A 27,343-nucleotide genomic window follows, 5' to 3' on the forward strand; every position below is an offset into this window, starting at 1 on the left:
AATGTACGACACGTGTCGGAAGACGGTCAAGTCTGAACCGAGTGGAGTACTACGCGTTGTGTTGACTTTGGTGCTCCCTTGTGGAAAAAAGGCGGTAGTGTCACTTGGCTGATTGTGCCTCAGTAACAACAAAATATAATATAAAAAAAAATACAATTCTAACATTACTCACTCTGCAAAACCGGTAAGACAGCGGCTTTAAATTGGGACTGTTACGTAATCATTTATAATATAAACCCCTAGTAGCTGCTATATTTAAACAGGCCTAGATGTTGTGTTAAAGTGATGAAGGAACTACTGCCATGCAACGAAGTTTGTGGTATTTGTTCATTTTCAATATAGTGGCTGTAGCCAGGTGCACAGTCTTCAATAAAACCATGTTGCTGGAATGGAAATAATGCATTTCATTTTTTAATTCAGTGTGCAAAGGCTGTTCATTGTCTGGGGTCTGTGTTAGCCGCAAACCTAAAGCAGAAAGACATTAAAACTGTATACTTCAATATTTGTTTATTTATCGCGAGTCATGTCGTCATCGCAAAATTCAACAACGTTATCGCATGCTTTCCTAATATCGTGCAGCCCTACCTACAACCTATATACTGTGAAGAGATAATATTGAAAATCATGACTTTTTCCCTGTAATGTGGTAATTTTGATAATCACCAGTTCTCTGTGAAACGTGTGTGTGTGTGTGATTCCACATATATATGAGTATTAGCTGCAGAACGGAATGGTATGGGAAGATGGCGGCACAATTTCACGTTTGCAGCGGCCTCACCCAGTACCGGTGTGGAAAGATGGCGGCGTGAACTTAACATCTGCGGTGGCCTCACCCAGTACCGTCCAATGCAATGTCTTTGTCCATGTCCATGTCTGCATCTGCTTGTCCGGTGGGCCCAAGGACCACAGCCCTGCCGGAGCTGCGCCCGAGGAGGTAACACCGAGGGCGGTCTGACAGGACGCAGAAGCGGGGCAGGCTAAGCTAACTGCTAGCCCATGCAGACTGGCAGCTCTGACAATCATGGCTGGGGTTAGTTCTGTGGACAGTGGAATTTTTGGACTGCGTTGGACTGAGTGGACTGTGTTGTTAACTGTTTGTGTGTTTTTTGGGGTTTTGTTTTTTGCTTTGTTCTCTGTTTTTGATGGTTTCGTTTTTGGGAAATTGGGAAATTTGGGATGTGTGTTTTTTGTCTTTTGTGTCGCACTGCTGTGGGCTGGGGGAAACGGAATTTCGTTTCTTTTGTGTCCGCAAGTACATGAAAGAAATGACAATAAATCGTTCCTGATTCCTGATCTGCTACAATGACAGAGGCTTCTTTCATTGTCACCGCAGGCCCGGCTATTCTCTGGGGCCTGATGGCAGGAGCTGCTCTGATGGGCTCCATGTGTGATGCATTACATGCAAACAAACAACTGTAAACTTCCTGCAACGACTGCACTGATGTTTAACTGTGGTTGGCAAGCACAGCTGCCAATCAAAATATTATTGGAAGACTGAGACAGTGGTGGTGCACTGATTTGCTGCCATTTGGTGGAATAAACATTTCACACAATCAGTATTGGAAAGAGGTTGTTTCTGCCCGTCTGTGGCTTATAAAGAAATAATACTGTGGAAAGGTTAAACCGAGCCCTTTTCCTTTTGGTATTCAGGGAATGCAGAGTGAATGACTGGGTGTGGAAGAAACTTTGCTCAAGGGAAAGTGAAGGAGCTGTGAAGCCAATGAAATGAGAAAATTTAACTTTGAAATGCAAAGCATTGTGGAAACAGTCTCAGAAACCAGAGCTACATCCTCTAACAACAATTTAGCGCTGGAGACAACGGCCAATATTTCAGGGCTCTTACCAACATGCAACCAAAGCATGTTCCTGTAGAAATCGCCGCCTACTCAAACGTGATTGGCTCATGTTTAAACGGATGTAATTACAGGTCATTGCCGATTTCAGCATTTGTCACATGTCCCACAAATGTTGACAATTTTTTCCTACATTGGCCTGGCGGCCTGTCCAGGGTGTCTCCCTGCCTGCTGCCCAATGACTGCTGGGATAGGCTCCAGCATCCCCACGACCCTGACAGCAGGATAAGCGGTTTGGATAATGGATGGATGTGTGATTTATTTGTTAGAGCTCACATGTTTACATGTTCTCCATATTTGTTAAGAGGTTACAGAATTTACCAGAGAAAGTGCATCAAGGTTGGCTGACACTGTTGTATTTAAACGAGCTCTCATATTGAAAAAAAAAAAGTGAGTTTGGAAAGTTATCCAAAGGAGTTGAATCAAGTGCAACCGGACTTGGTATATATCCGTGAAGACGTTTCGCCTCTCATCCAAGAGGCTTCCTCAGTTCGTGCCTTCCTGACTAGACCAAGCTAGTCTGACTGGCTGGTGATGAGACTCAGATATTTATCCTCTAGGAGTCGTTATCAGAGCTATAGATGTCCATGGCTCTTTGTGATCCGATGTTTACCAACGCCCGTCACTAACAGAGCCATAGATATGAGTGGCTCTTTTGTGTACCGATGTCCAGCCGGGCACGTCGCCATCGGAACTATTGATTTGCATTTGTTTAGCAGCGACGGTCGTTGGGGGTGTTAGTTTCGACTTCATTATTCAGTGGTCATGAGAGTCGTTGGAGCCGTTAGTGACCGACTGTTGTTCTTGGAGGCTAGGCTTCTTGAGTCTCCTGGGTAGAGATGAAAGGACAGCACTGTAAGTGGGAGATAGGTGGTGTCGCAGACCTCCTCCTCTGTTGAGGGATGGTTTTTCCAGTTTCGCATAGATGGCTTCCTTCACCCCTCTTTCAAACCATCTGTCTTCCCTGTCCAAAATGTGTACGTTGCAGTCCTCGAAGGAGTGTGTCTTCTCCTTTAGGTGTAGATAGACTGCTGGGTCTTGTCCTGAGGACTTTGGCCTTCTGTGTTGGGCCATCCGTTTGTGTAGTGGTTGTTTGGTTTCTCCTATGTATAGGTCAGTGCAATCCTCATTGCATTGTACGGCATACACCAGATTGCTTTTCCGGGTGTGTGGTACACGGTCTTTGGGATGAACCAGTCTTTGTCAGAGTGTGTTGCTGGATTTGAAGTATACCGGGATGCGGTGTTTGTTGAAAATTCTCCTGAGTTTCTCAGAGACCCCAGAAACATACGGGATGACTGTGCTATTCCTTCTGTTTCTTTTCTCCTTGTTGCTCACCCGGTTGGTCTTTCTGGAATGTGTTGCAGTTTTCACAAAGGTCCAACTGGGGTAGCCGCAGGTTTTTAAAACTCCCCTCAGGTGTTTGTGTTCTTCCCATTAGGCCTGAGTGCTGCTGGGCACATTGTCAGCTCTGTGTTGCAAAGTTCTGATGACGCCCAGTTTGTGTTCCAGAGGGTGGTGTGAGTCGAAAAGTAGATATTGGTCTGTGTGTGTAGGTTTCCTGTAAACCCCAATGTGGAGGCTCCTGTCTTCTCCAGTGTGGACGTCACAGTCCAAGAAGGGCAAACTGTTGTTCTTTACATCTTCCCTTGTGAACTTAATGTTCTTGTCCACTGAGTTGATGTGTTTGGTAAACGCCTGCACCTCTTGTGTTTGGATTTTGACCCATGTGTCGTCCATATATCTGAACCAGTGGCTCGGAGGTGTTCCTCTGAAGGAGTTCAGGGCCCTGTGTTCTACCTCTTCCATATATAAGTTGGCCACAATGGGCGATACTGGTGAGCCCATTGCACAGCCGTGTTTCTGTCTGTAAAACTGGCCCCTGAATTGGAAATATGTAGTGTTCAGGCAAAGGTCCAGTGTTAAGCACCCTCTGTTAGCGACGGGCGTTGGTAAACATCGGGACACAAAGAGCCATGGACATCTATAGCTCTGATAACGACTCCAAAGAGGATAAATTCTGAGTCTCATCACCAGCCAGTCAGACTAGCTTGGTCTAGTCAGAAAGGCACGAACTGAGGAAGCCTCTTGGATGAGGGGCGAAACGTCTTCACGGATATATACCAAGTCCAGTTGCACTTGATTCAACTCCTTTGGATAACCATGACCTGGATGAATGAGAACATTCACAGACGAGTTTGGAAAGCAGAAAATAAAATGAACTATTTTTTTCAGACTTACCAAAACTGCTCAATGGCTCCTCACTGCTTTGTTTTGATTGACAGCTTGGGGGCGGGGCAAAAGTATAGCAGAGGTAAACGATTGGTTGAAAGTTAGAACTCGGACGTTGTGTCATTTAAGCAGGCTCGAAAGTTTGTATATACAGCATTTTTTTTAAAGTATATACAAATTAGATCGTTGGTCTGTTGAAAGACGGGAGAAGCTAAATGAGTCAAATGTGGCCCCGAAAAATGGGGAAAACTGTTGTTGTAAATTTTAGAAAAAAAATGAAATCAGCGCAAATACATTTTTACGATTTCCCTAAAGATCCTGAACTTCGCGGGCATTGGCTGCACTGATGTGTAAATCACAACGTGTAGCCAAATCATTACTAATCTCACTTTACTCATTTGAGATAATGGGCGACACAGAACATATGTAAAAGAAGTCACAGAACTCAGAACGCAGTATAGTTTCTGTGAATCCCATTACTTTCACACATTTTTACACACTAGGGTTATGTATGGGGTATCATACGACATATAGATATTTAACGTAGCCTTTAGCAGTATCAGATTCATTGCAGTGATATGATTCACAGAAACTTTATTGATTTGACGAACAGGAACCTGTCTCATGAACCAGTCTGCACTGCACCTGCAGGATAACTTTCCCTTACGCTCAGTGAGGCTTATGGTTTTTCCTCATAGATCTATAGCACTCAGCCCCAATGGATAGTTCTCCTGTTGAATCCTTGTTTGAAACTGAGATTGACAATGACGGTAGGAAAATTCTAACAGTGATCGACACATAGAAACATTAGCAGTAACTTATCACTACTGTAACCGGTTATTTTCTTGCCCGGTGCGGGATTCGATACGGGGTGTACTGCACCACAAGGCGACATCACTAACCGCTAGGCTAAAGGTCAGACCCGTTAACTAGGGACTAACGTGTGTTATTAGTAATTTACAGTCGTCACCCTCCCCGGAAGCGCGCCCTCGCGCTTTGTTATTCCCGCGCTCCGAAGAGACTTCTGAGGATCTGCACACTTCCGGATCCCACCGCTGCCACCAATGGTTATTTTCTTGCCCGGTGCGGGATTCGATACGGGGTGTACTGCACCACAAGGCGACATCACTAACCGCTCGACTAAAGGGTCAGACCCGTTATCTAGGGGCTAACGTGTCTTATTAGTAGTTTACACTACGCTAGCATTGGCTTGTACAAAAACATGCTAGGTGCTAACATTACACGTCCGGCTCTTACCTTCGTAATTGTGGATGTAGCTTGAAACGTGAAGTTTGAAGCCCTTCTCCTTTTTGATAACTGACGTATGGCATGCTTCTTGGATAGATAGATAACTAACTAACTAACTAACTAACTAACTAACGTCTAACTTAGTACTAACTAACGTCGTTAACCGTAAGTTTCAGTAGATCTTGAAGAGACCGAGTGAAAAACGCGATTACGTCGCTGTTGTTGTCAGTTGTCCGTATCACTTCCGGCGCTGCCCGGAAATGATCGACCGAACATTAGCGCGTGTCAGAAATATGGGGCATAAAGAAGGCGTATGACTCAAAAGCTCAGAAAAATAAAAATACAATTTCATTTAGTAGATATTCTACAGAAGAATTCAACTGAGTGTTATAAAATCTTGTTTCAGTTTCTTAGAGTAACTAATTTGATTAAGAATATTTGAGATTTTTTTTGGGGGGGGGGGGGGATAGCGTAAATAATAGACATTCTGATCCACACTCCATACCAGCTGGTGGCGGTAATGCACCATTTCGTTGTTTGCCAGCCGCCAATAAACACCAAGAAGAAGAAGAATGACGACTGGCCGAGTCGGAATGCGGAAGAGTGTGCATATAGTCCATTCCTGACGCCAGTCCTAACACATCTATCGATTATAAGGAGATAAGCTGTTTATTTGTGCGTAGTGAACACCTTTCAAAAAGTGGTATTGCTCTTTGAGATTGACGTTGTAAAATAGATGCTTTAGCACAGAGCTAAAGTTAGCTTTTCTGAATCGTGTTTTCAGCCAACCAGCAACCCAGGAAATCAAGCTGAAACTTCAAAACCTTTAAACATGGATTCGTTCGGGCAGCTTCAAGGTGACCGAGAAGGCCTGACTTGCATCTCGACTGATGGCGTTTCTATGAAATCCTACCCCAAATGAAACCACACGGGCGATACCAAATGACAAAATGCGAGGGAGAGCCTGAGAGAGAACAGCGGCGGGGTGTGGAAAAAATACATTTTAGCAGTTTTCTTACCCATGTGGACATCAATGTTAATTAGAAGGAGCAAAATCTTTTGACGTCACACAACAGCATATATTTCTAGATGTAGTCTCGTGCAGCCCCCCCACAGATTTGTTGGCGAGTGAGTGAGTTAGAAGCCAGGTTCACGAGGAGCCTCGCATCTACTAAGGGAGGAGGAGGAGGAGGAGGAGGAGGAGAAAGGGAGATGAAGCGAGGCAGGGCAGTAAGAGGTGTGTGTGTGTGTTCGTGTGACCTTTCTCCACAGCTGCTGAACCGTTTCTCCGCTCCTCCTTCGCCGAGCCTTTGAGAAAATATCAACTCGCTCCACTCCGGCCTCCCTCTGTGATGTTGAACAAGCCTCTGCACTGTACCTGCCAGAGCCTTATCGCTCTCCTGAAGCGGTCGCCTTATTAACAGGCCATGATGGATCTTCAGCATGCCTCCTTACACACACACACACACACACACACACACACTAAACAGCCTGGACCGTCGGATCACTCTGTACATTCCATCACATGTTAAGACATTCAATCAAGGCTCGGCATAACGTCATGACAAGTTTACCAAAGATGGACGCCAACATCCAATCCACGTCGGGTCCCGCGCTAGCTCGGTCCAGGCAGACGGGGAGTTGTGCCTTGGCTCCCCCTGACATCCAGGGGGGTAATGGAGAGAGGGAGCGCGGAGGAGAGTCTCTTTACCTCGGATGAACTGACATTGTTGTTTTCCTGGAAGCGAAGAGCAGAGCGTGGCTCTGGTTACTAAACAAACAACATATTCTGTTGGTGGACATGGAGGTCTGGGTGATTCCCGAGAGCCGAACCAAGTCAGGACAGGAACATTACCAAACAGCCCCCCTTTTGTCACAACAAATTAATCCCCCCCCCCCGTCATTCCAAAAAAAAAAAGAGAGATGAAAAACGCTTTCTTTTATTTCCCAGTGGCAGCACAAGCGCAAGAAACTCTGCAGGCACAGGACGGTAATTGAGTGTCAGGTACAAGAAACAGATTCAATAAATATGTAAATATGTAAACACGAGTCCGGTCCGACTTATTTGTACCGCCCAGTATCTAAAATTACACATTTGCCTCAGTGGCCTTTACCGCAACACAACAGCCTATCCTTAGACCCTCGCGTCGGATAAGGAACAACTCCCTACAGAAACCCCTTTAACGGGGGGAAACCCCAGGGGGGGGGGGCAACAGAGGAGGGATCTCTCCCCCCAAGACGCACAACGTGCAATGGATGTTGTGTGTACACAATTTACAGAGTACAACACTGAAAGAGGATAAGAGAATTATAATGGAACGGCGGCCTGGCGGCCTGGCCAGGGTGTCTCCCCGCCTGCCGCCCAGTGACTGCTGGGACAGGCTCCCCCCGAGACCCCGGTCGGGATACGCAGCTTGGATAATGGATGGACAGGATATATGAAGAATGTGACGAGGGGGGGATGCCAAGCGGTGTCCAGGTGGTGACCACCGTCACCATGGAGACCTGGGAGGAGGACAGACTACACATGTACACAGGGGGGGACTCATCACACCATTCACACACACGGGAGAAGAGAAAGGAGAGAAAAGACATGCGAGAGAAGAGAACAGCTTGTAATAGTCAGTAATCGATACTCTCTGGTGTCGTTGGCAGAACAGTGGTTGGTAATTCATTGAGACAGAGACCGACCCACCATGCAGTACAGGATGTGAAGTACTCAACTTAAAGACCCGCACTTGTAGGTTAAGGCAAAAAGATGAGTTTCAAGTTTGGGTTTAAAGGAATCAACATGACTTCTTTTTTACCTCTGGGTACATACAGGAGCCCTGCATTATGAGAGCGAAGAGCCTCGAGATGGGGCCTGTCCCAGCAGTCACCGGGTCCGCTAGAGATGGAGCCTGTCCCAGCAGTCACCGGGTCTGCTAGAGATGGAGCCTGTCCCAGCAGTCACCGGGTCCGCTAGAGATGGGGCCTGTCCCAGCAGTCACCGGGTCCGCTAGAGATGGGGCCTGTCCCAGCAGTCACCGGGTCTGCTAGAGATGGAGCCTGTCCCAGCAGTCACCGGGTCTGCTAGAGATGGAGCCTGTCCCAGCAGTCACCGGGTCCACTAGAGATGGGGCCTGTCCCAGCAGTCACCGGGTCCACTCGAGATGGGGCCTGTCCCAGCAGTCACCGGGTCCACTCGAGATGGGGCCTGTCCCAGCAGTCACCGGGTCCGCTAGAGATGGGGCCTGTCCCAGCAGTCACTGGGTCCGCTAGAGATGGGGCCTGTCCCAGCAGTCACTGGGTCCGCTCGAGATGGAGCCTGTCCCAGCAGTCACTGGGCCCGCTCGAGATGGGGCCTGTCTCAGCAGTCACCGGGTCCGCTCCAGATGGAGCCTGTCCCAGCAGTCACCGGGTCCGCTCCAGATGGGGCCTGTCTCAGCAGTCACCGGGTCAGCTCGAGATGGGGCCTGTCTCAGCAGTCACTGGGCCCGCTCGAGATGGGGCCTGTCTCAGCAGTCACCGGGTCCGCTCGAGATGGAGCCTGTCCCAGCAGACACCGGGTCCGCTCCAGATGGGGCCTGTCCCAGCAGTCACCGGGTCAGCTCGAGATGGGGCCTGTCCCAGCAGTCACCGGGTCCGCTAGAGATGGAGCCTGTCCCAGCAGTCACCGGGTCCGCTAGAGATGGAGCCTGTCCCAGCAGTCACCGGGTCCGCTAGAGATGGAGCCTGTCTCAGCAGTCACCGGGTCCGCTCGAGATGGGGCCTGTCCCAGCAGTCACCGGGTCCGCTCCAGATGGGGCCTGTCTCAGCGGTCAACGGGTCCGCTAGAGATGGAGCCTGTCCCAGCAGTCACCGGGTCCGCTAGAGATGGGGCCTGTCCCAGCAGTCACCGGGTCCGCTAGAGATGGAGCCTGTCCCAGCAGTCACCGGGTCCGCTCCAGATGGGGCCTGTCCCAGCAGTCACCGGGTCCGCTAGAGATGGAGCCTGTCCCAGCAGTCACCGGGTCCGCTAGAGATGGAGCCTGTCCCAGCAGTCACCGGGTCCGCTAGAGATGGAGCCTGTCCCAGCAGTCACCGGGTCCGCTAGAGATGGAGCCTGTCCCAGCAGTCACCGGGTCCGCTCCAGATGGGGCCTGTCCCAGCAGTCACCGGGTCCGCTCCAGATGGGGCCTGTCCCAGCAGTCACCGGGTCCGCTAGAGATGGAGCCTGTCCCAGCAGTCACCGGGTCCCCGAGACCCAGACAGCACGATAAGCGGTTTGGATGATGGATGGATGGAGCTCGAGATGGAATGTACAGTTTAAGGCGATCACACAGGTAAGATGGGGCGAGCCCATTTAGGGCTTTAATACACACACACACACACACACACACACACACACACACACACACACACACACACACACACACACACACACACACACACACACACACACACACACACACACACACAGGATGGAAACAACGTTGGAAACGACAGTTTTAGCCATCTGGTAGTCCTCTCGTTTATTCATCCAACATGCAGCATCCACTGTACACAATGCACTCCTGGACTCCCCGACACAAATCCCACCAAGAAGCACACAGACGCTGATACCAATACAAAACAACAAAAACAAAACAAAACAAAAAACAACTCGTATACTTTTAAGGAAGACACTGCAGCATAAATCATCCCCCACTCATTGCAGCAACGTGATATACAAGTCTTGGCTTGCTGATGACGTCACATAAGGAAAAACAAACTCGCTGAAAGGGTAAATACAGAGTATATGTCAATAAAAGGGGATAATTCATATTCTGGGCGGGCTGAACTGAGCTGCAGCAGTACGTATGATACTATACCCCCCCTCCCCCCCGCTCCTCCTGAAGAAACGGGACCACTAAACCCCACCTTCCGTGCAGAGGTGACCTCGCGCGCTAGCGTGCCGAGCGCGCGAGCGGCTCACGGACAGGAAGCGGAATCGGTTTCTGTGCACCGCGTCGCCTCGTCAGTACACGTCGCTTGATGCCGGTTCGTACACTTGGCCTTCTTCGTCTTCATCGGTCTGAGGAAGTAGCCCCTGCGTCAACATGCTACATGACATCATAACCCCTTTATACACTGACAAACAGACCGTCTGTTCCTCATCACAGTTTTACACGTGGAACCTTAGAGCAACAATCCTGAAGACTGTGGGTTTTTTTTTAACTTATCGACAACTTTGATGACATTGGTACTTGCATTCAACATGAATTAGTCCTAAGTGCTCGTGTTTCAGCACCAAACCGATCCCGGTAGCGATCAATATTCACGATCGGTTGGTAAACATCCTCTGTGGGTTTGGTTTTCCATATCCGACACTGACACAGCAACGTTTCCTCTCTTTCAAACTTTCCTCTCGTACATTTCGCTGCCGTGGCGAGGGTGTAGGACCCGGCCCAGCTGATTTCTGCACACGTGGCCGCCTGACAGCAAACACCGCACGCGGAACCGAGCAACTTCACAAGCTGCTGGATTCGATTCGATTCGATTCGATTTGATTCGATTCGATTCGATTTGATTTGACTTGATTCGATTTGACTTGATTCGATTCGATTTGATTGATCGTGAAACTGCCATTGTCTGAGCAGTGATACAATGTATCATAGCCGGAGGCTTTGTTGCAGGTGAATCTTCAGGATTGCAGCTTTAAGCATATGCATTATATACACTTTGGACTTTCCCCTGAGAATCATCATCATCATCATCATCATCATCATCATCATCATCATCATCATCATCACCATCACCATTATGTACAACACATTTTATTCCGGAGAGACATCATATTCATGACTGTTATTAACATTTCCGGTGTCATCGTTTACCTCGACGTTGCTGACACCATTATTACTCCCAATCCTTTCACCTCAAGCTACATAATTATCATCACTGGATTCCGTTTTGGGCAGTCTAATCACAAATATGATGACGTCCCCCCGCCCCCCCCCCCACACACATACAACGAAGAGCAGAGCTCCGACTCATCCACGGTTGCTCTGCCGGCTGTCCTCCAGGGTCCTTTTCAAGGAAGAGCTTTCCAAATACAAAAGACGCGGTTGTGACGTGTCTCCAACAGGAGACAACAGGAGACCCGTCGATTCCTTCTCAGTAGAGCAAAACCACGACCACAAGCAGGTCCCGGCTCTTCCCCCATACAGCCTATATACACACACGTGTCCACACAACACTGATAGGTTATCCGCTGACGACGTCCTTTTACTTCCTCGTTGGCAGTGATCAGTCCATCAGCCCCAGGTTTGGTAACCAAGCCACTGGGAGAAACATGAAGGCATCGGAAGCACAGGAGGCGGTGCACAAACACAACTGAACTCAGCTGCAGCGGTGGATGTGCAGGAGGCTGGCTGCACGACAGGGCTAGAAGTTTGGCTTAGGTTTTGCTAACTGGCTGGTCACGTGGCGGAAATGTCCAGCCTGCGAGCTGGTGGAGAGATGCTGGTTTGTCAGCGGCAGAGTACGTCAAACAAAATCAAACAAATAGTGAGGAGAGAAAGGAAGTGTTATAACGGATGGGTGTGTGACACCAACATGCAGGTTGTTTGGCTACCTTCTGACTGTCACCCGGATGCCTAGACAAGTCTCCTTTCTCCCCAGGTAGCAAAGTTGCTGTGGCCCGGACCCGCCCCACACTGACACACTTCATCCGGCCCGCATACGGCGTGGAATGATGGCACTTGGGCGGTCCGCTCCTGTTTGCCAGATCTGGGCCAGAACCAAGCCATAGCAATGCCGCATGTGCCACATATTTGCCAAAGGTGGCCCATATTTGTTGTGTGATATTTGGGCCATATTCACCATTTACCACACGGGCCACTTCAGGGTCACATCCAGACCACATGTTGCCCAGAGCACCGCATCTTTGCCAGAAAAGACCCACATTTGATTTGGCATATTTGGGCCATATTTGCTGTTATACATGTGGGCCACTCCAGGCTCACATCCATGTTGTCAGGGCCAGAAGAAGGCCATCAGTGCCGCATCACTGCCTGAAGTGGCCCACATCCGGATGCTATCTGGGTTTGCATCAGTCAGATGCTGAAAGCAATCAGGAGGTGTGACTATGCAGTGCTGCATGACTGAGCTCCAACATGAAGAACTTAATCAGTACTGTAATCAGTACTGTAATAATCAGTACTGTAATAATCAGTCCTGTAATACCTTTCTCACCGGTGGTAACAACTGGGATATTCCAACGCTTGGGGAATTACAAATGGGATCTTCAAACACAAAAGTGAAAATGATGAAATGAATTAAAATCGAGACACAATCGAGTGAGGGGATTGAGGAAGGTTTATGAAAATGTCTTCAACCTGACCACAGAGGGCGCTAAACGTGTATCCTACTGACATCAAGATCATTTTGAATAACAAAGCAACAACCATAGTCAGGACGTGGCGAATGGAAATGGTGGACTATGAATGACCAGTGGCAAACAGGACATTGTTTCGCCCGATAAGGACCTAAACGGGATGTTCTTGAGAAGTCAGAGCAACATCCCACAACACAAAACAGTTGCTCACCTTCACGAAGAAACCACCCGAGCCCTCCAAACTTCCCTTTGTCACCGAGTACGGCAAACAAGCCTGTCTAATAAGGAATATCAGCTATGGCCTCCTCCAGAGGGATCCATCCCTCGGACCACGGCCCCCTGTGTTAGAGGCCCGAGCTGGAGAAAGTGGGAATGCCCCTCACACGGGTCACCACGACTTCCTCATGGCGTTTCATCAGCTGCAGGCGAGACACGTCGGCAACCCCGGCACACTGAAGGTGTCGGTGACAGGAGTGGTCGGGCGGAGACGTTAGAGGAGCTCATCACATCAGAACATTGCTCCGATGCAAGAATTAAAGATTTAAAGCAGGGATGGGCAACGTGGTCCAGAAAGGTCCGGCGTGGGTGCAGGTCTTTGTTCCAACCAAGGAGCCACACACCTGAGTCTACAAATCAAGGTCCTTAGCAAAGACTACTGGTTGACTGATAGAATCAGGTGTCTAACTGCTTGGTTGGAACAAAGACCTGCACCCACACCGGACCTTTCTGGACCACGTTGCCCATCCCTGATTTAAAGCAACAACACAGTCTCGATGATGAGGTAGATGTTTCTCCTTTCTGGTGATGGCCATCATCACATGCATGTGTATTTCCCGCCTAAATTACCCAAATGAGGCTTTACTTTCCATTTTGCCCAGGGATTATTCAGCCAGCGGATCGGGAACTGCTCCCTCATTTGCAGAAAGCTGCGGTACACAGGTCCGATCTCGAAACGAGACCGGACAAGGATAACAGCAGATGGAAACATTTTTTGGTCTCCGCATGGGAAACAAAGGAAATTGTGGAGTTGTCACAATTTGCAAATGCATTCCTGGAATAGCACCTACTGCAACACACCTGAACCCTCCAGCTGTTTGCGACCACCCATAAGACCCAGCGGCGCTCCCTGGCCTCATGTTCAGCAGCTCCTCTGGTTTCCCCTCCCCGTCCAAGAGACGAGCCGATCTGTGGGCCAAACGCAAGAAGGACACACCTCGCAGCCGAGTGATGTGTGTCCACACATTCAAGTGGTCTTTAGGTTTGTACGTGGGCTGATGATCAAACACACAGAAAACACACACACACACACACACACACACTCATGTAGGCTTACAGACAGCTGTGTAAGTATTACGATCTACGCCGAGACCAAATCTGTCTACGAGAAGTAAAACTGATACACGCCTTACAATGGGCTTTATTATCTGCTTATCAATAATCTGTCCTACAGTTCGCTGGCCAGCTTCCATCACATCCAGACTCCTCCTTCAGCTGCTCCTCCTTCAGCTGCTCCTCCTTCAGCTGCTCCTCACACTTACTTACACATACACACACACACACATATACCATCCATCCGTTATCCCAACCGCTTATCCTGCTCGCAGGGTCACGGGGATGCTGGAGCCTATCCCAGCAGCCACTGGGGCGGCAGGCGGGGAGACACCCTGGACAGACCCGCCACGCCATCACAGGGCCAACACACACACACACACACACACACACACACACACACACACACACACACACACACACACACACACACACACAGCCGATTCTCCTGACCTACATGTCTTTGGACTGTGGGAGGAAACCCACGCAGACACGGGGAGAACATGTAAACTCCACACAGAGGACGACCCGGGACGACCCCCGAGGCTGGACTACCCCGAGGCTCGAACCCAGGACCCTTCTTGCTGTGAGGTGACCGTGCTATATACATACATATACATGTGTCCATATATATGTATACATATATACACATACATATATATCCACATACACACCCACACTCATGCATACACACAGACACACACACACACACACACACACACACACACACACACACACACACACACACACAGACTAAACGGAGTTGTCCTGTGTCTGGGTGTGCTTGCGTTCCCAATGAGCTGAGACCACAGAGAATATTGTCTGGCTACATGGGCCTGCCAGGACCTCTGAGCAGGAAGGCATGGCCACGGTCCGTGTGTGTATTTGTGTGCGTTTGTGTGTAGGACTCTGACCTGCAGCTGTGATGTGGATCACCAGTACCCAGTGCTGTGAATGAGAAGGGTAAATAATCCAAAGTGCTCTCTCTGTTAGCCGTTTGATACGGCAGCCAAATGAATGTGAACGGAGCATAGAACCAAGAAGTCCCAGAGTGGGGCCCAATTTGCCGGCATTCAAAAGAGCTCGAGCCCAACCGCCCGACATGAATGCAATCATTCAACAAGACCCGGGAACATTTGATCTCCCAGGAGGTTGGTGGTTTTCCCTTCCTCCAGAGTTCCAAGCCGTTTAAAAGACCCAGGACTGCGGGTAGCGCTGCCAGCACGTCGGTAGACAGACAAGGTGACAGCAACCCCACCGCTAAAACAGTCAAGTATCTAAGTCCAGTCCAGTTAGAGGTGGCCTTAAACCTGCCGAATCAGCGGTAACCCAGAGGTAGTCTGACTCATGCAACGTGGGGATGGAATGAAAGAGAAGGTGAATGGAAAATAACAAAAAGAAGCAGACTAGGGGGATTGATAATTGCTCTGAACGTGTGATACGCCGGACATCTACTCACAGGTGGTGCTGGATACTAGCTCGAGTGTGTGTCTACCGCCTGTGCGTCTTTTCCGTTGCGTGTCCAGTTTGTGTGAATGCCAGCTCCTGGTCTTATCATACGCCCCAGCAGGGACAGTGTAGATGCTGCAGATCTTCCAGCCTCTCTCTCCTCGGCCCCCCCCCCCTCTTTGGTCTTAAAACCTGGTGCTTTCATGTTTCAGCATGCGGATGTTGGTAAGTCCCCCGCTGCCCCTGTGGTGGTACCCGTAGCCCTGGTGCTGCCCCTCCAGTCACCGAGCACTGCTGCCCGCCGACGACACACTGCTGCTCGGGCTGGAGCTGCCCGAGCCCCGGTCCTCGAACACGCTGATCTCTATCTTTGAAGGGGGGGGGGGGGATGAAGTCAAGGGTCAATCATCACAGCTGAGAGACAAGCAAGAAGCAGAACTGGCTTAGAAAGGTGCTGCTGAAGTGCCGAGTGTAGCAGAGCAGATGATAATTCAACCGATCCTTCCCTCCATCCATGATCCCAACCGCTTATCCTGCTCTCAGCAGGCGGGGAGACACCCTGGACAGGCCGCCAGGCCATCACAGGGCCCCTCCCCCCGACACAAACATTCACACCTAGGGACAATTTAGTACGGCTGAGTCACCTGACCTACATGTCTTTGGACTGTGGGAGGAAACCGGAGCCCCCGGAGGAAACCCACGCAGACACGGGGAGAACATGCAAACTCCACACAGAGGACGACCCGGGACGACCCCCAAGGTTGGACTACCCCGGGGCCTCGAACCCAGGACCTTCTTGCTGTGAGGCGACCACGCTAGCCACTGCGCCGCCTAACTCAGCCGAGATGGAGAGAAATGGTCATTGCAGCGACACAAGACAAGCAGAGAGTAGCGGTCGGAGTGCTTTACGAGAGAAGAAATCATCGTTTTCGATATCTCCTGATGTTGCAGAGATAACCCTCTTTTAGCAGCGGCGATATTGAGCAGTCTTCTTCGCGTCTCTGAAATGGCGCCAAAACTGCGAAACCTCACTTCCTGGTTTGCGACCATCTGAGTGGCGTAAGGAAATGCGAACAACAGTGCTACACACCGCCGCATAATGTAGCGCCGTTGTTTGCATTTTCTTCTACAGTGCTGTCCATCAGCAAAACAGGGACTGGTTTCCACGTCCGTGACTTTATTTGCCGGGGACGTGGCCAGCGGGCTCAAGGGTGGCGGCCTTCCCGGGACACGTAGAAAACCGGTCAGTATTACGGCTGCTAACGGAGCGTCATCCCTAAAACACATCTTCTGCACAGTTATAACGTTGAAAACCACGACTGTTCCCCCAAATCCAAGAGTCGCGGGCTTAGAGAGCACCCAGCACGAGCGTGCCTCACAGCAAAAAGTACACTTCCAGAGCGTCTACATACCACACAAGTTACACGTGGGTCAGATTTTGGGCAACCGTTTCGGGGGAACGCAGTCCATAGCTGGCCATCCCTCCAGATTAAACAGAGGTTTTATTGTGGAGCGGCGTATTGACTAATAAGTGAAGGTAATAAGTTGGCCCCGCGCGTAGCAGTTTGTTCGCCGGTTTGTTCTGCGCCAGCTCCAGAAAACCAGGCCCGTGTGATGGTCTACTGGACACATTCTCTGTCTGCTCCCGCCTTTCAAGTACACAGGGAACTATTCAGCGATTTCTCCCATTAACAGAGAGAGAGACACGCCGCTAGCCACTGAGAAAAGTGCAGCGCCACACAAATAAGGGAACGTTAATGCTCCTTCGCCACAGATCCACAGGTTCAAAACCCGGGAGACGTGTAAGGTTTGATACATTTGGGCATTTTAAGTTGGAGAGGGTAGCCAACTGTGAGAGATAGGACCGAAGAAAAGAGAACACAAAGATGCGATATGCTGGATAGAAGGCTGTATAGAGCAGTGTTGCTCAACCGGGGGTCCGCGGACCCCTAGTGGTCCGTGGTGTAATTGCAAGGGGTCCGTGAAAATAAAATATCTTTAAAAAAAAGATCCTATGACATTTATAGAAATAGGATTATTTTACTCAAATGTGACTGAGACCTTTATCTACCTCAACTATAAAGGGTAACAGGACTTTTTTCTCTAATTACATCTGTTTCACAAGTGTCATTTATTGTATTTTAATAAGAGATCTCGCTCCCGTTTGCATTGTTAAAAGTTACTGCATAAAAAGTCTGTTGTTACATATATCTGAAAGTTACTGAATACATATTCTGTTTTGTTACATATATCTGAAAGTTACTGAATACATATTCTGTTTTGTTAACTATATCTGAAAGTTACTGCATAAGAATTCTGTTTTGGTAACTATATCAAAGTTACAACTGAAAGCTCTTATTTTTGCCCCAAAGAGTGAATAAATGCTATAATGCAATTTAAAATGCAGTTTCTACTGTTTCTATCAAATTGCAACCCCCCTCCCCCAAGATCAGGTGGAGGGGTCCTCAGGGTAGATCAAAAATACGCAGGGGGTACAGGACCCCCAAAAAGGTTGAGAACCACTGGTATAGAGGGTAAGGATGTTATCCGCACACTGGAGTTGTGGACTTGTGAAACGCGCGCGTGACGAAGACCGTTCTGGTCGAAGCATTGCTAAACACACGAGGGACCCCCTAACTCCAGCGCATGGACAACCCTGCTTAGCGTCATAAATCAAACTCAAAATGGACATAACTTTTGTTCCCACGGTGCGCGCCCCGGATTACCCCGGTTGGGGTGATTTCTGCCCACACTATGCCCGACCGTCGCTCCCTAATCCCGCTCCGCTTGTCAAACCAAAGGGAACGGCGTAGGATACAACTCTCATCCCTCTCTCCATGGGGTCGGTGATGAGAAGGCCTCTCGGAGCGTAGATCTTTTCATTCTGCTCCTGGATGTATCCCGTGATCTTTTTCAGCGCCTGGCACAAAACAGGGGAAGCGGACGGGGGGTGGGGGGGGGTAGGTAGGGGGTGGGGGTGGGGGTGGGGTTAGAGACAGACGGGAGAGATAATCCACATTTGATGAGAACCATCGGAGGCAAACGTGCACCTTCAAATGTGAGCCCACTCCGTAGTTTACAGTGGCGTGCAATGCGAGCAATGTTCCAAGGGAATATCGGCGTTCGATCACCCCCCATATCACACCACAAGGGGGACCCGGGACAGGGCTGACGCAACTTGAACCCCCTTCCTGTGCCGTCCCCGGGGGCCTGGGAGAAACGAAAGATGGAATAAATGAGTTTACACTCCTTCCTCTCGTGCCTGTTTAGCGTACGGCGCATGACACCGAATATCCCGAGTTATTGCCCCTCTTTATTTTTCCTGAACAGCATAATCTAAACTCCCGAGTAATTCCATTATGCTCTAAGTACGGCAGTTATTTTCATGCGCCGTCCCGAGCTGCTCACGTCGAGCGAGGCTCCGCGAATTAGATTACTGAAATTGACGACTGTGAGCTTTCCCCCCGTTTGAACTTTTCCATTTGGAGAAGTTTGAGTTTCCAATTCAAAGATGGCTCTCCCCCGGCTAAACGGCGTTGCCTGGTTAACTGTCGGGGGCAATTTGGAAAGGCTCTGAAACCGAAGGCGGACAGTTTATTTAGATTGCACTGGCACTGCGCTTGCTCTCAATTTTGCAAGTGCAGATTCCATCAGCTGCGTCGTTACCGCAGGGCAGCGGCAGCGGAGTGAAGCTGAGCCTCCAGTTAAGTCAAGTATGCATGCATACAGTGTATGGATTGCAGGAACACGCGCACGCGCACGCGCACGCACACGCACACACTCTCTGACATTCAGTAGACACAAATACACACGCACAGAGTTTATACAGCAGATTATGTATGACGAGGAGATGAAGATTCGTGGCACCGCGTCGTAGTCCCGGGTCACTACTGAAACCAGCCAAATGACTGCTGACTGATTGCCAGACACGCTACAGGGCAGCTTTTAGCCGGCGCAGCATCGTTAGTGCGGCTCATTCGGTGCAGGCTATGCATCTGTGGGCACCAACAACGCCGACGGGCCGCGCCTCCGTAGGATTCTGCCTATCCATGTCTAGAAGCTGCGCTCCACCAACTCCCGTGCACACTTTGAACGCGGGGTTTAAGCCAGAGGTCACAACGTTACTCGGATTTGTGAGATTGTTAGGACGCGCGCTGTGCCGCCCTGGATGCCGCGACAGGCAGGCACGGCTGTAACGGCGGTGACAGGAAGTGCTCTCGAATTAAACGGAACTTGCATCAATGCCTTTCTCAAGTTTCCTCCACAAAACCCCCTTGACATGTGTTATAAATTCTATGTGGACTCTAGGGGGCAGTGTAGCGGTCTATTCCGTTGCACACCAACACGGGGATCGCTGGTTCGAATCCACGTGTTACCTCCGGCTTGGCCGGGAGTCCCTACGGACACAACTGGCCGTGTCTGCGGGTGGGAAGCCGGATGTGGGTATGTGTCGTGGTTGCTGCCTCCTCTGGTTGGTCGGGGCGCCTGTTCGGGGTGGGGGGGGGGGTAGCGTGATCCTCCCACGTGCTACGTCCCCCTGGTGAAACTCCTCACTGTCAGGTGAAGAGAAGCGGCTGGCGACTCCACATGTATCGGAGGAGGCGTGTGGTAGTCTGCAGCCCTCCCCGGATCAGCAGAGGGGGTGGAGCAGAGACCGGGATGGCTCGGAAAGAGTGGGGTAATTGGCTAAGTACAATTGGGGAGAAAAAAGAACCCCCCCCCCCAAATGTATCTTGAACAAAGGAGCAAAGAAATCCCGTTGCTCTCTGAGGAACCTTGGATCAAACGATCAACCAATCAAGTCAACGAGTCGCCAGAAAACACTTATGTCCTACCACACTGGTGGCTGAATTTGCCCCCCTATGAAACGTCTGAGGCAAGTTTCAGTCATATATCACCCCCCCCCCTTGAAGAGCTTATATGTAGGGGCAGCCATGTGTTTTGTGTACAGCATAAAGGGGATCAGTGTTTACCTGGCAAGCGACGTTTTACATTTTTCAAGCAGGCCCTGCGACCTCCTTAAGCCCATCCATAAATGTCTGTTTAACTGTAAACGTCATAACAGGCAGGGGGACAAGCTGCCGGGGAGAACAGCCCTGGCCAAAGGATTTGAGGTTTTTAAAAAAAAAAGCCCAGCCGAAGAGGCAAGCAGGCTCTCAAGGGAGTTCCTATTCGGCAGGGCCGTGTAAGACCGTGATCACATTGGATGTGTTTTTGGCAGGGACGGGCGCCTTTTTCTAATTGTTTTCAATGGGTTCAAACCGTTTTGCTCTGTGTTTACGGGCCCGAGGCGCCCCACTTTGTTAGCCGCCTGGTGCGCCATGCATTTTTTTTGGAGAAGTGCCCCGGGGCGCCTGAAGTTGGGGGGGGGGGATGTTCGGCTCTGAGCATAAACTGTCGTTGCCGTTTTACGCTCATAGTTGAAGCTTTTTGTGACGCTGGATGTCACAAAAAGGTCACCGGGTCACCGCCGCCACTTTTTACTCGGTTGTCCAGTTGAAGGAGTAATTGGGTGGGCCTTCTCAACTCTGCTATTAACTACAAACATGGAGGATAAAGAGCTAAACCAAGTGCTAGCTGCATCTCCATGGTTAGAGAAAGGGATAGTAGTATAAGTAATAACAAGACATACATTATAAGGAAGTAACTTGAATTCGAATAAGCGGCTTGGATAATGGATGGATGGATGGATGGATGGATGGATGGATAATGGATGGATGGCTGGATGGTAAGCCAGATGGGTAGATTTGTGCAAGCTAATTCACTTATCACTACCCTTCTCCTGGATCTCCACCTTGTCATGGTGGAGAAGCTTGCGTGCACCAGTGATCCCAAGAGCCATGCCGTCCGGAGCTTGGCTCCTGGTAGGGTCACCCAAGGCGGATAGGTCAAGGAGGAGGTTCCAAATGGAGCACGATCCAACAAAGACCTCAACGGTGGAACTGGTGGAAGATGTCTCCAGGTCACAACGGTGGTGAAGGCGGATGAAGGCTGCAACAGAGGGTGGTCCCCGATCGTCTTGGTTCTCCGTGCCTTTGGACTCTGGACACCCCCTGCCAAGGACAGTGTGGTGGCTGCAGGAGCATCAGCCTCTCCACGTAAAAAGCTGGCCTCCCATTATGCACCTCCAGCCTCGACGTCCACCTGAAGATCCAGAGGGAGGACGGTCATACTCGACCCTGAGTGACCGCCGATGATGAGGATGATGATGATGATGACTTATCACTAGCGCTGGCAAACTCGTGACTGGCAGCTGACTTTGTAGCTGCCTAGCAATGGCGAATGCCGCTCACTACCAAAACACCCAATTTGATGGGCATCATGACTGTTGGGGGGGCGGGGGGGAGCTGTACAGTGCACCTTGTGTTAAAACACATCCAGTGTGGGCGGAGCCTAACTGACATGACCCCAAGCTGTGCCTCTGTTGGTCCGTCTGTGTGTGTGGTGCATATCCCCTAACAAACCGACATGTCCCAATGTGTGTGACATTTGAGTCAAAGCAGTGTGTACTCCTGGGCGTCCGGGTGGCGTGGCGGGCTGTTCCGTTGCCTACCAACAAGGGGATCGCTGGTTCGAATTCTTGCGTTACCTCCGGCTTGGTCGGGCGTCCCTACAGACACAATTGGCCGTGTCTGTGGGTGGGAAGCCGGATGTGGGTATGTGTCCCGGTCGCCGCACTAGCGCCTCCTCTGGCCAGTCGAGGCAGTCGTTGGGGGGGGGGGGTGGAACTGGGGGGATAGCGTGATCCTCCCATGCGCTACGTCCCCCTGGTGAAACGCCTCACTGTCAGGTGAAAAGAAGCGGCTGGCGACTGACTCCACGTGCATGGGAGGAGGCATGTGGGTAGTCTGCAGCTCCTCCCCGGATCGGCAGAGGGGGCGGAGCAGCGACCGGGACTGCTCGGAAGAGTGGGGTAATTGGCCAAGTACAATTGGAAGAAAGAGGGAGAATAAAATCCCCCCCAAAAAAAGTGTGTACTTCTGTCATGTACAGGAAAAAAAAAGATGTTATGTCGTCATGTCTGAGTGAAAACCTGTGTGTGTGTGTGTGTGTGTGTGTGTGTGTGTGTGTGTGTGTGTGTGTGTGTGTGTGTGTGTGTGTGTGTGTGTGTGTGTGTCCAATGTGCCATGCGGAACGTGAGAATGTGAGTCCATGTGTAGTCACATAAAGTAGGGGCAAGAAAAAAGGAACAAGAGAGATGAAGCAAGAGAGTGCACGTTGCGCCCTACAGTGCGTAAGGTAAAGTGTGTGTTTGTGCGTGTGTGTGTGTGTGTGTGTGTGTGTGTGTGTGTGTGTGTGTGTGTGTGTGTGTGTTGGTGTGTTCTGGCATGCTGGGAGTAATCAGCGAGCTTTGACAGAGTGAGACGTGATCATAAAGAGCCATGGCTGTCTTGCACTCATGTGTGGCCTCTTATCAGCGCGAGCAGCATGTGTGTACTTGCACACACACACACACACACACACACACACACACACACACACACACACACACACGCAGACACACACACTTTCACATGCCCCCTCATCTTGGGTGGGTGTATTTGATCACGGTCATTCAAAAACATGTTGGATGACTCGGAGAAGCTGGTAAATAAACCACACCCCTGTGGGCCTGATAACATCTATGTAAGCCTCCGCACAGCGCATCGGACGGCGAGATGAAACGGTCCCCGGGGCCGAGCCGGGGCCGGGGCCGAACCGGGCCGGGCCATTTCTGCATGGCTTCAGCGCAGCAATGGGCGCTTTTGTGCTCCTTGGTCGGCTCCCAGTGCCTCCATCTCGCTCCGACAAAGACATGTTTACAAAGAGCAATAAAGAGGGTGGAGATGAACGTCGTGGGTGACAAGAGATCAGAGCCGAGGGGCATGCTGGGACTTCACGCCGCCCCCGGTCCCTCTGAGCCGCTTGCATGCTGGAATCACACGCTTCACCGAGAGTTAACCAAAGTTGCTGCGTGTTTTTTTTTGGGGGTGGGGTGGGGGGGGGGGCTTGTCGGTGTCTCCGTGCGTGGTGTGTGTGTGTGTCGGTAGGGCCGTGCGTTCCTGTTCCGTCTCGGTGAACGACAAGTGGCAACACAGCCGAGGGCGGAGGATTAATCACCTGCCCTTTCTCAAGATGTCCGGCCCGGTTGCGCTGAAGGCAAACGCCCAAGTTATGGTTGGCATGCGGCGCCGCGGCCACCGGCACGCAGGTGCAGACTGCAGAACCGGCAGAGGACAGACCGCGGAGGGGAACATTGTGTAAGCGTAGCGCCGAGGGAATGAGAGAGATCTTATCTCAACTTTTCTGGCTCTTTGTCTGTGTATGTGTGTTGTGTGTGTGTTGTGTGCTTGTGTGTGTTTGCTCCAATTAAAATGGACAAACACGGTCGAATTAAATTCTTTCCCATTTCTTTTGCAGTGGGGTTTGTAATGACCAGCTTGTATATTTTCAGAGGTTGGCTAACACAGGAGACACTAAACAACCTTTATCCCAGAAGCGTTCCGCCCCTGACTTAAAGAATTTTGACTCCATTAATGATGTATGAAACTGCCGTCTATAATGCCCTATAAGCATCTATAACGTCCTATAAGCGTCTATAACGCCCTATAAGCGTCTATAACGCCCTATAAGCGTCTATTGCATCTATAACGCCCATACTTTCCTACAATGTGTATTACAATGACTCAACGGCTATGGCTGAAGAGTGTGAAATAGCACCGAAGTCTCATTATGCATCTCTACAAAACTTCAGCAAAACTAGTTAGCTATGATGCATTATGACATTTGACAGATAAACGGGCTAATGAGGACAGATTTATAATGCATAAATCCGTTTTAAATTGACGTAACGTATCATAAAGGTGGTTATGAGGTGTTGTGAGGGCGTATACATGGTTATAATGAATCCTACAATGACTTATAGCTACACTTATAGGGCGTTATAGATGCTTATAGGAAATACGGTCAAATTAAATTCTTTCCCATTTCTTTTGCAGTGGGGTTTGTAATGACCAGCTTGTATATTTTCAGAGGTTGGCTAACACAGGAGGCACGAAACAACCTTTATCCCAGAAGCGTTCCGCCCCTGACTTAAAGAATTTTGACTCCATTAATGATGTATGAAACTTGCGTCTATAATGCCCTATAAGCATCTATAACATCCTATAAGCGTCTATAACGCCCTATAAGCGTCTATTGCATCTATAACGCCCATACTTTCCTACAATGTGTATTACAATGACTTAACGGCTATGGCTGAAGACTGTGAAATAGCACCGAAGTCTCATTATGCATGTCTACAAAACTTCAGCAAAACTAGTTAGCTATGATGCATTATGACATTTGACAGATAAACAGGCTAATGAGGACAGATTTATAATGCATAAATCCGTTTTAAATTGACGTAATGTATCATAAAGGTGGTTATGAGGTGTTGTGAGGGCGTATACATGGTTATAATGAATCCTACAATGACTTATAGCTACACTTATAGGGCGTTATAGATGCTTATAGGGCGATATAGATGCAAGCTTCATAGAACGTGTGACCATGATGTTGGCTATTGTTAACGTTGTTCACAGCAACGACTGAGTTTGTGTCCATTACTGCAGCCTGACCGAGTGCTGCGTCGAGCCCTTGTCAGGCGGACCTGCGTCAGCAGATCACAGCTGACCCTGGTACCAGCCTGTAAATCCAGTTCACAATCACATTCAAAATGTTGGTTTTGGGCGTCCGGGTGGTGTGGCGGTCTATTCCATTGCCTACCAACACAGGCATCGGCAGTTCGAATCCCAGTGTTACCGCCGGCTTGGTCGGGCGTCCCTACAGACACAATCGGCCGTGTCTGCGGGTGGGAAGCCGGATGTGCGTTTGTGTCCTGGTCGCTGCACTAGCGCCTCCTCTGGTGGGTCGGGGTGCCTATTTCGGGGGAGGGGGAACTGGGGGGAATAGTGTGATCCTCCCACACGCTACATCCCCCTGGTGAAACGCCTCACTGTCAGGTGAAAAGAAGCAGCTGGCAACTCCACATATATCGGAGGAGGCATGTGGTAGTCTGCAGCCCCTCCCCCGGATTGGCAGAGGGGGTGGAGCAGCGACCGGCAACGCTCGGAAGAGTGGGGTAACTGGCCGGATACAATTTGGGGAGAACAAAAAGGGGGGCAAATTCCAAAATGAATTTTTTTATTATGCAATAGAGGACTTTGGCCTTCTTCGAATAGACCTTTTTTTTTGTTGCCTATGTCTGTTGCTGCTGTTGTGCGTTAGTGTTGATGTTGGTGCAGGGTTAGGAGGGTGCATTAGTGTTGATGTTGGTGCAGGGTTAGGAGGGGTGCGTTAGTGTTGATGTTGGTGCAGGGTTAGGAGGGTGCATTAGTGTTGATGTTGGTGCAGGGTTAGGAGGGTGCGTTAGAGTTGATGTTGGTGCAGGGTTAGGAGGGTGTGTTAGTGTTGATGTTGGTGCAGGGTTAGGAGGGTGTGTTAGTGTTGATGTTGGTGCAGGGTTAGGAGGGTGCATTAGAGTTGATGTTGGTGCAGGGTTAGGAGGGTGCGTCAGTGTTGATGTTGGTGCAGGGTTAGGAGGGTGTGTTAGTGTTGATGTTGGTGCAGGGTTAGGAGGGTGTGTGTTAGAGTTGATGTTGGTGCAGGGTTAGGAGGGTGCATTAGATTTGATGTTGTGCAGGGTTAGGAGGGTGCGTCAGTGTTGATGTTGGTGCAGGGTTAGGAGGGTGTGTTAGTGTTGATGTTTGTGCAGGGTTAGGAGGGTGTGTTAGTGTTGATGTTGGTGCAGGGGTTAGGAGGGTGCATTAGTGTTGATGTTTGTGCAGGGTTAGGAGGGTGTGTTAGTTTTTATGTTGGTGCAGGGTTAGGAGGGTGTGTTAGTGTTGATGTTGGTGCAGGGTTAGGAGGGTGCATTAGTGTGATGTTGGTGCAGGGTTAGGGAGGGTGTGTTATTGTTGATGTTGGTACAGGGTTAGGAGGGTGTGTTAGTGTTGATGTTGGTGCAGGGTTAGGAGGGTGTGTTAGTGTTGATGTTGGTGCAGGGTTAGGAGGGTGTCTGTTAGTGTTGATGTTGGTGCAGGGTTAGGAGGGTGTGTTAGTGTTGATGTTGGTGCAGGGTTAGGAGGAGGGTGATTACCTTCTCATAACGCGTCTCTATGCAGAGGAAGACGATGTAAGCTGTGGCACAAGCCAAACAGCCCTCCAGGTACGACTGACCCCCGATCTTCTCGGCCTCGGCATAATAAGAGTTCAGGGTCTTCACCGTCTCCTCAAACAGGGTCCGCTCTATCTACTCACACACACACACACACACACACATGTGGATGAGAGCACCAGCCATATGGACCATATGGGCTGCATGGTACTGTGGGAGCAAGCTGTTGGGCTCAAAAATAGTCTGCCAAACACACGCAGACAGCCCACACCACCACCACCACCTTTACCACCACCACTACCACCAGCTGCATTCTGTTCACCCAGAGTACCAGATGAATGGCTGAGACCACATTTACCTTTTCCGGTTGTTTCTCCCAGCCACAGCAGTGCAACACAAAGACAAAAGCACACATCTAAAAACTACAAGAGCACATATATCAAACTACACCAGAAAAATCACTGTCCAAGAGAACGAACGCCAGGGTGACTGCCGGAACTGCCGGTCTGCGTGGGCTAGCAGTTAGCTTAGCCTGCCCCGCTTCCGCGTCCGGTCAGACCGCCCTCGGAGCCTCCTCCTCGGGCGCAGCTCCAGGCAGGGCCGAGCTAGAGGCTCATGTGATGAATGTGGCGAGGCTCAGAGGCTTGACATGTAATGGCAGAGTACAGGCACAGTAAAGTGCTGCAGGCTGACAAATGGCTGGATGTGACCTGTCAACCGAGGATCGTCTGTTTTCAAAATCTCTCTACTTCTCTC

General features: G+C 50.0%; 1 protein-coding gene across 1 annotated transcript in view; it reads right to left on the minus strand.

Moving 5' to 3' along the window:
- Positions 1-15,681: 15,681 nt before the first annotated feature.
- Positions 15,682-27,343, minus strand: part of LOC130122545 (golgin subfamily A member 7B-like) — a 22,611-nt gene continuing 10,949 nt past the window's right edge. The window contains exons 2-4 of the mRNA XM_056291477.1: positions 26,570-26,722; positions 18,269-18,370; positions 15,682-15,818 (exon numbers count right to left, since the gene is read on the minus strand). Of these exons, the coding sequence (XP_056147452.1) occupies positions 15,732-15,818; positions 18,269-18,370; positions 26,570-26,722 (342 nt within the window). The 3' untranslated portion in view covers positions 15,682-15,731. The remainder of the gene's footprint in view (positions 15,819-18,268; positions 18,371-26,569; positions 26,723-27,343) is intronic.

The sequence above is a fragment of the Lampris incognitus genome, chromosome 13, assembly GCF_029633865.1.
Source record: "Lampris incognitus isolate fLamInc1 chromosome 13, fLamInc1.hap2, whole genome shotgun sequence".
Taxonomy (NCBI): Eukaryota; Metazoa; Chordata; class Actinopteri; order Lampriformes; family Lampridae; genus Lampris; species Lampris incognitus.